Source organism: Salvia splendens, chromosome 13 (assembly GCF_004379255.2).
Source record: "Salvia splendens isolate huo1 chromosome 13, SspV2, whole genome shotgun sequence".
Lineage (NCBI taxonomy): Eukaryota > Viridiplantae > Streptophyta > Magnoliopsida > Lamiales > Lamiaceae > Salvia > Salvia splendens.
In genome coordinates, this window is record NC_056044.1 from 6311442 (window position 1) to 6320699 (window position 9258).

Below are 9258 nucleotides of genomic sequence, written 5' to 3' on the forward strand. Positions count from 1 at the left end.
TAATTAACACTTAGTTAATTATTCCCTAAGCTCCAACTCTAAGCTTTAATTAAAAGCTAATTATGCCCAACTTTAATCCACTATTTCTCACTCACCGGAAATCGGATTTGAGAAAGTGAATATACTACATTTACCTACGTAAAATGTAGAACGACGCTATGTCATTTAATTTCACAAAATTAAATGTCTCGTCACATTTATTATTTGGTCAAAATCCATTGACCGGGCATATTTAATCCATGATTTTTACAAGTATGAAGTAGGAACGAAAGTCGTGATGTATAGCCTCCCAAAGAAAAAAATGCAGGCTCGATAGACACAGCAATGCTTATGGAATCGGCCACTCTGCCTTATTTTACATGGGATTCAGCGCGGATGCAAGTCAGTAATGGAGGCATCATTTTGCGAGGAAGTCTTGTGGTGCGAATTTATGCAGTCGGAGTTGTGAATAATGAAATGAGCATGTACGTAGAATGCATGCATTGTTTTTAAGTTAATGTTTTCTTCAAGACTAATTAGAATGTTATTTATTTTATTGCAAAAGGGTTATCGCGAGCGAAGTAAGACCAAAAAGGAAAATCCAAGTAAAGGAACTAGCAAACGATGTGAGCTTTCTTTTTAAATATGTACAATGTCCTTACTATGTTTTGATGAGAAAAATGATGCTACGAATATTTGTCATGCATGTGTTTATCTCAACTTATCCTTTTCTTTTTTCCTTATTTGATCGAAATGATTTATCGACATGATTTTGAGCTGAAATTTTGACGATACGTTAGTTGAATCTCTAAATAATTTAAACTAAAAATTCCTTCGAAAACAATGTTGACATGATACGAAAACACAATACGAATACATAAAACTTTTTTGGGGCCGAATCAACACGGATATAAGTCGGCAATGGACATATCGTTTTGCGAGGAACGGTGAGACTGCTGAGTCTGTCGAGAAGAAGTATTGTGGTGAGAATATGAGGAGTCGGAATTGTGAATCAGTGATGCATCCGAACCATATCCAGTGGCCGCGTAAAATGCTGGCTCTGAAGGCACCACTGAGGCCATGGTTGGCCGATCCGCGGGATCTTCCTGAACACACAACAAACCAATATGGATGCATCTCATTAACTGAACCCGAACCACTCCTCAAAATTGGATCCACCACTTCTCCGCCTCTTCCTACTATCAATCTCCCATTTTCAGTGACTAACTATAATTAATGGGTAAAAGAAAGGTTACATGTTTAATACTACTTACGAAGGTTACATGTCACCCCCACTTCGAAAGCCATTATTTTTCCGGCCGCTGATGATTTCAAGGACTAATACTCCAAAGCTATAGACGTCAGACTTGATTGAGAACTGGCCGCGTCTAAGGTATTCTGGTGGCATGTATCCGCTGCAATTTATAAATTTTAGTATTCTTGTTACTCAGTTAAAACTGTTTAACATATAACTTACGATGTTCCCACAATTCGGCTTGTATTTCCATGCGTTTCATCTTGTCTAAACAATCTCGCCATACCAAAGTCGGCAATCTTGGGTCTCATCTCATTGTCTAGAAGTATATTACTAGCTTTTAAATCACGGTGAATGTTCCTGAGACGAGAATCTTCGTGCAAGTAGAGGATTCCCCTTGCAATACCCCCTATGATCTTGTATCGTTTCTCCCAATCCAAAACTAAATGCTTCACTGAGTTTACATGTTTAATTAATTGCAATGGAATTAGCATATTTGTTCTCATAGGAAACAATGAACAACTTCATTATAATATAACATTGGAGATCATTATAATGAACTAATAACACTTATAATAGAGTTCTGATTTTTAAATTATGCTTGATGATGTCATTGTTTTTAAATTTCTGAATTCTCTGTAATTAACTACAAATATTGAACTCTACATTATTTTATAATGATGTGTTTGGCGTTCATTTAAAACTAGTTTGGTATATAATACAAGCATGTTCTTATATCATTAACTAATATGTGAATTAAGGATGAATGTTACCGAATATGAAGTTATCCAAGCTTGCATTTTGAACAAATTCATAAACTAACACCTTCTCCATTCCTTCTAAGACGAAACCCAATAATCTAACCAAATACTTGTGTTGAAGCTTAGCCAATAACAGAACCTCATTCTTGAATTCCATATCGCCCTGTCCAGAATCTCTCGACAATCTTTTCACTGCAATTTCTAGACCATTTGGAAGTTTCCCCTGAAAATATCACATCAAACAATATTAATCTTTAGTTCTTTAATTCGTTACGCAGTCATCCTTAGTAGTATTGTTTATATATGTACCTTGTAAACAGTCCCAAATCCACCATGGCCTAATTTATTATTATTAGAGAAATTATTTGTTGCAGCTTTGATTGTGTTGAAAGCACACTGTAGATATTCTATTGTGCTAATTTCATCGACGGCTTCAAGAAATATATATATCCGGAAGGTAGAGTAAGCGTAAAAAAAGGGTATGGGTTAGTTCGTCGCACCCAATAGTCATAGTAAATTTTTCATGTGGAACTTTAACATCTCAACAGTTAGTATAAAATAATATATATGTCCCAAAAAGGAATGGACGTTCTCTCGTTGATGCGTAAGGAGCGTATAACAATATGTCATAGTTCATTTTTATTATTTCATAACTCATTAAAATTAGGGATTTACCCTAACTTACGTGTTTTCATTGATTTCATCGCCCTTGAAAGTGGTAACAGAATTGTCGTTCCACAAGTACTCGTTCATATGTGTCCCATCCTAATGTACTTCCTTAGGCGCTCTAGGTTCGCATACATAGTCTCACATATCATTCATAATTTTTCTTTCAAAATTTCCAAAAATCACGTAATTGATCATATACTATACATAACATCAAATATCACATTGCATCACCTAAAAATTCACAACACGTCTTAAATCCTCATAAGGGACCATGAAGAACACATCCCTTTTTTTATGTCCTTTCATAAAATACATTTCTCCTTTCATAAAAAGGAGACTTCGTCTTTTTCTTAAAATCCTTTTTGAAACGTGGCATCCATCTCCTTTGTTGCGGTTGAACATGACGAGTCGAGGTGTTGGGATCCTTGTAACTTAACATTTTATTCTTTTTCTAGCTTAGTATTACTCCCCCCGTCCCCGATTAAGAGTCACTCTTTTCCATTTCGGTCTGTCCCCGATTAAGAGTCATTCTTCCTACTTACTATATTTGGACATCAAAAATACCCTAAAAGTCAAAGAGGTCCCACATTCCACTACCTAAATTCATTTATTACACCACACATTCAAACACTTTCTTAAAACCCATGCCCGGTCAAAGAGTGACTCCTAATTGGAGACGGAGAGAGTATTATTCTAGACTGAGGCTTGAAGGAAGGTTCTTGGGTCCAGAGCGAAAGAACTTTTCTTATTTCGCCTTCACATGTAGCAAATATTAAGTCCTCTCTAGAGGCAATTTTCCTTACACTTATGAATACATGTGATGTTGCACGAACATGTGTCTCTCTGCTCGTTTTACCTATATACATATATATGAAAACAAAGGTGATGCATGAAATGAATCCCAAAGATGCACAGACGTGACGTGATGAAGAGTATGAATAATTTTCATTAACTTTATTTTGTAATCAGAATGCCACCCAGAAGACGCGCAGGACGACCGAGGAGGTACGCAGACATACCGGAGGATGTACCCCAGGAGAACAGAGCAGGGGGAGAAAGACCACAACAATCACCTCCTCCACCACAAGAGCGGCATGTTGAAGAACTGTTCCTAAAGCAGAACCCTCCTGTATTCAATGGCCTAGGGGACCCAACCACTGCTGAAAATTGGGTGCGCGCTACACAAGTTTTAAGAAATATAATAGAAAGTGTGTTGCAAAAGTTAATGGAATGTAGGGTCGACTACCAAAAATGATAAAAGTGAAAGGTGACAAATTTTAGGAACGAAAGAAAATGGAAATAAGTGACAAATTTTAGGGACGGAAGGAGTAACATTTCTCGTAATGTCAAATATCTCTATTACATTGTGTTTAGGGATAATAGCTACGTACTTCTAGACAGAGGCAATATCGTGAAAAATGATATTAGTACAAAGTCAACAAATGAACTTATACATTTTTATTTATGTTTAAATTTAGTGAAAATGAGACATAACTACAAGTTACAAGTTATATGTTTTATTTAAAAAACAAAAAGTTATAAGTATATTTTATTTTTGCATATAATATTTTTAGAATCTCTTTGATATATAAATAAATAAAAAATCAAACAAAGTTTGGCCCAGCCCACTTGACAACTCTAACTCCGTCCACCAAATGTTGTCCGCTTTGTCATTTCAGTTCGTCCAAAGATGTGAACAATAAATGGAAATATTAGAATTGAAGTTTCTTTAAAACAATTATCGTTGTACTCCTCCTACATTTATTTGATCTTTCACATACATAAGCAAAACGAGGCTCAATATTAGTACAAAGAAGTTCCTTGAGCTGACAAGATAGTCTACATACATAAATTTAAACATATTTAGTGTGCGACTTATTTGGAGGAAAACTGAAGTTGTAATTTCAGATGTACACACAGTCTAGAAAAATGATACACAATGTAGCACAGCATACCTGCCTTGATAGGTGATAAGGATACATCATCCGTAGCCATCAACAAGACTTGCTCACCATCGTCAACATCGTCCAAGCTCGTGGGATTGTGAAAGTGAGGACGTCATTCGGCATACATACTCCACCAAAAGAAAAACACGCAATTGGACAAACACTAACCTTGATCTCTTTCCAGTGCAGGTGCTGACTTGTACACCACAAGTCGGCTTATATGGTTGGAGAATTGAATTGGAATTGGAATTGGAATTGGAATTGTTTCAAGAGATTTAGAACATGGACTTGTTTGACATTGGCATTTCCATTTGTAAGAGTCAGTTTGCCATTATTTCCATGTGTGCGCCTTCGCCTTTTTAACCAAACAATGGTTTATATTTTTTCATTCCTAAAATAACATCTACCAAACACTCAAAAGATGGCAAAAACAAATTATCCATACAACTCTGAAAAGCCCCAATGCATGTTTACAGTTTTTCTGTTAACTGTCGGTTAGGTTCTAGTAGAAATTGTTGCAACAGACTCGGAACATTTCGAAAATGCTTTTGAAATGGCAAAACAGACCAAAACTAATGATTATGTAACAATCAACTCTTAAAAATAACCTCTTCATATAAATCATAAAAGATGAATGATAGGCAAATTACATCCAGTGTAGTTCCACTACAAATATCATGCACAACTAGCGTGGATATCAATAAAGTAGACTCCCAACTTTCAAAATATAAAAGATAAAGAGATAAAACAAAAAAGAAAATAGAGTGCACAGTGGTATATCGTTCAAGGAGAGTCCAGTATATCAGATGTCAAAAGTATCAACAAACCCAATATCAATCATGTTTTAAGTAATCCAACTTAGAAGGAGATTAGATCGTCTTTGGGTGGCTGTTGTTTCTTTGCATCTTGCGCCCCGGCCTCCGACGTGCCACCAGACTTCTTGCCGAAGATCATCTCATCTAGATCGTCCATCATATCGTCGTTGTTCCCTCCGTTGCTGCCCGAACGAGGCTTTCTGACGAGGGATTCTTCTTTGCCAGCTGCAGGTGAATCATCGGGCTCAGCAGCGACTGGGATCATGGCAGGCTCCGGCCCCTTTGGCGATCCTGACGGCGTCTTCATCTCTTCAAATTTGGATAGAACTTTTTGAATCTCGTCGTTAACATTCAGAGCTTCGAAGAGCACTGCCTCGTTGTCGCCACCTGTTTCGATGATTTTCTGAACGGTGTACCGGGACTCGCGGCATTGGTGTAAAAGGGTGGTGGTCAATTCATCCTACACAGAGTTTGTACATTTGAAAATGAAGTAGCCATTAAAACTCAACGATAGAAGAATATTAGAGACGAAATACAGCCAACCCCATCTTTCTATAAGCTCATGCGCCTCTTTCAGCATTGTGATCTACTCATTTTTGTATTTTATCAAGCAAATCATGCCGAAATTGCCAAAACTATGATATGATGCACTGATAAACAGCTTGAAGTTGGCTTTACGGATTAAACTAATCTTTGAACAAAATTGTAAGAAGATAATGCCATCACTAATTAAGTCTCCAAACAGTGAAATGATGTAAATTTAAGCCCCAAAACATTTTACAGATGGTCCAATAGAATGGAGAACGCGAGGAAGGCTATTAATAAATTCTGCACTTATATCCAAAAATTTCTAGAGAATCTATAGACATGATGATTATGACCCGAAAAAAGAATTAAGATAATGGTAATTGGAATGAATGGAAGCTAAAACAGAAGCAAATGCACTCCTGTACATGGCATCAAGAGTGAGGCACAATCGAAATGACAAATATGATATGCAAATATAAAAGAGGTATGATACCTCAAGAACATCTTGCTGTGGGGAAGAGGATAAAACGGTGCTTAGAAGCTCAATACTGTTTCGTGCAACATCAAATGCTTCCTTTATCTGTTCAGCAGAAAAGCTCTGCACAGGGATATCATAATGAGGTGCTGTTGCTTCCACAGATCTTGCAGGAGTAAATATTGGAGCCAGACTCTCTTCATCACGAGCAGGAAATCGAACTCCTCTTGATTTCAAACTCTAAAAGAGAGTACGAACACAAATAGGAGGTTGGTTAACGATTTAAAGGAGATAATAATAAAACACAAAAAGCTAATCCTGTTCGTAATTTCAACAACAACAAAAAGCTAATCCTGTTCGGACCTATTCAGAACAGCAATTGTACCTTGTATGTTTCTTCAAAAACAGGCAGGTAACGAAGTTCATTACTGGACTCTCCCCACGATTCAATCAATATAAGAGCCTTATTCCGATTGTTGACCACAGTCTGCGGGTCATCAATCAGCTTCACCATCTCATCCAGCACCCTCTCCGCCGCAATCTCCGAGAACGCCTTCTCACAATTCTTCGCAACAGTTTCAAGCAACACAAGGGCCAAATACTGAATCCTAGGGCTTTTCAGCACAATCCTTTTCTTTATTCCCCTGATCAACTCAACACTGCTGACCCTCTCATGATTGATCATATCACAAAGTTCGAGATTTGTCGCCCAATCAGGCTCATCAAGAGTTTCAGCAGTCGCTTCCTCGACAAGCTTATCAGCCTGATTCGGACCGTTGAAGAACTCCTTCATCTTGAAACTAACAGAGCTCACGCCAGCAGTAATCTTCTGCCCCACCTCAGATCCCCCAATTTTCAAGCGCTCACCAAAGGCGCTGACTTTCTCCATCAAATTGTCACTCATATTTTCACAGAATGATCTAGAAAACCCTGAAACGGTTTTGATATTCTCAAGCAATGGCAATTTGGATCTAAAATGAAGTCTAGTTTGCCAAATCTTTTCAATGAAATGCTCAAAAATATCAGATAAACCCAAACCCTAGTCAAACAAACTGTTTGATCGAATAATTCAGTTCAAATTCAAAATCCAATACTATCCAGCCACATACCACATAACAAAACCCAAATCCTTTACAGCTTAAAATTCAAACTCCAATATTCAAAAGAAAATAACACACGAACCCCAAATTCAACATGCCATAGAAATGATGCAAATTAACAGCAAAAAAGACGATACAAATTTCAACAGATCATGAATCAAAGCATAAGTGGTAGATCGAGAAAAAAGGGGCTAAACAGGATACCTTAGAATTGAAGGCGAAAAATCTTGGAGAAGAAGGCTTGGTTAAAGTGAAGGTTATTTCGTTTGAAGTGTGACGACTCTTTCGGTTTTAATATATAGACTTTCTTGGAGGCTTATTTCAACAGCGGAATCTTCTGAGCTGCAGGCTACCATCAAAGTTATATACTACTCTATAATCTATTTAATCAGAATTAATTAATAATTGTAAATTCATTAATATTAGTTTTATCAAAATAGATTAATATAGCTCAATAGCTCAGGTAGTTGAGTTTATCCTTATCTCAAGTTAATTGAAAATGGAAATTTTAGTATTATGTTGCACGTGTACCGACGCTCCAATCAGATAGTAAAAAGAATTATGTTTTCACAAAAACAAATTAGTCATCATTTTAATAAGTCTTTTAATTTCATTTTAACGCCCACATTTCAATATATTATTATCTAAAACTAAAACAGAAATTTTAAACTTTTTTGTTTTTATTCTAAAATAGAAGTTTAGTACTCATGATCCCCTAAAAATAATACTCTTTCACATTTTAATCCATATAATACATTATTCAAATAGTAATATAATTTATATTTACATTATTTAAGTTTATTTTTAACTAACCTATAATCATTTTATAATACTGATCTATAACATTAAACTTCCAATATCTAAAAAAGAATAGCAGTAATTTATTTTTCGTTTATGGATTTAAAGAAACTTTTTCATCACTTCTCATTCGTTCTTTAACTATATTATCATACTTCATCAATTGTGCATTAAAATGCACGAGATGCACAAATAAGACTATTTTTATTGGCGGAGTGAGTATTTGATAGCTTCAGATCCTAAGTACGAATTAATACCTTTTGTCTCTAAATTGATAGTGTCGTTAAATGCGTTAAAATTAGGTTTGTCAAAACGGATATCGGGTATCGAATACCCGATATTCACCCGAAAAATTAAGTAATTGGATACCCATAACTCGATTTTTCAGATTTCTAATCAGGATCGGGTAGTGAGATTTTTGGATTATTGGATATCGGCTATCGGGTTACCTGATACTTAATCGGGTATACCCGAATTATTTGATTTTTTTAAAATTAAATATAACCCGATACACAATCGGATATGCCTGAATTATCCAATTTTTTAAATTGAGAAATTATAACTATTTATTAAGATTTTTAAATTTTTAAGTACTTAAATAGTATAATTTCTTTCTTTATGAGACTAACTCAGTAAGTCACATTTAGTTGGGTAACCCCAGAAATCAAGCGCTCATGCGTAATTAAATGTAATTTCTTAATTGAAACTTATGAATTATGATGGTTATTGACTTATTTTGAATGGATGAAAAATGTTACTAATATTTTAGTACTATAACTTATACACTTTGTACTTCTAATTTCTCTTAAATTCGAACTACTTATTTTTAAAAGTTTGCAGTAATTTTCTCTTAAATACTACTCCCTCCGTCCCGGCTAAGATGACACATTTCTTAGCCGGCACGGGATTTTATGAGTTATTGGTTAAAGTAT

The 9258-nt window shown here is 35.6% G+C and overlaps 1 protein-coding gene and 1 pseudogene across 1 annotated transcript; both read right to left on the reverse strand.

Moving 5' to 3' along the window:
- Positions 1 to 878: 878 nt before the first annotated feature.
- LOC121760395 lies at positions 879 to 4659 on the reverse strand (annotated as a pseudogene).
- Positions 4660 to 5207: 548 nt separating this feature from the next.
- LOC121762150 (TOM1-like protein 1) lies at positions 5208 to 7883 on the reverse strand. Its single transcript, XM_042157949.1, has 4 exons — positions 7733 to 7883; positions 6814 to 7358; positions 6447 to 6668; positions 5208 to 5885 (listed from the first exon to the last, which is right to left on the reverse strand). The coding sequence occupies exons 2-4, from the start codon at positions 7330 to 7332 to the stop codon at positions 5469 to 5471; spliced, it is 1158 nt and encodes a 385-aa protein (XP_042013883.1). The 5' UTR covers positions 7333 to 7358; positions 7733 to 7883; the 3' UTR covers positions 5208 to 5468.
- Between the last annotated feature and the right edge of the window lie 1375 nt (positions 7884 to 9258).

Coding starts and splice junctions, on each gene's coding strand:
- LOC121762150 (XM_042157949.1), bottom strand. CDS start 7,332: ATGAGTGACAATTTGATGGAGAAAGTCAGCGCCTTTGGTGAGCGCTTG. Junction 6,669..6,813: donor TTTTTGAAGAAACATACAAG/GTACAATTGCTG, acceptor ACTCTCTTTTAG/AGTTTGAAATCAAGAGGAGT. Junction 5,886..6,446: donor CACAGCAAGATGTTCTTGAG/GTATCATACCTC, acceptor AACTCTGTGTAG/GATGAATTGACCACCACCCT.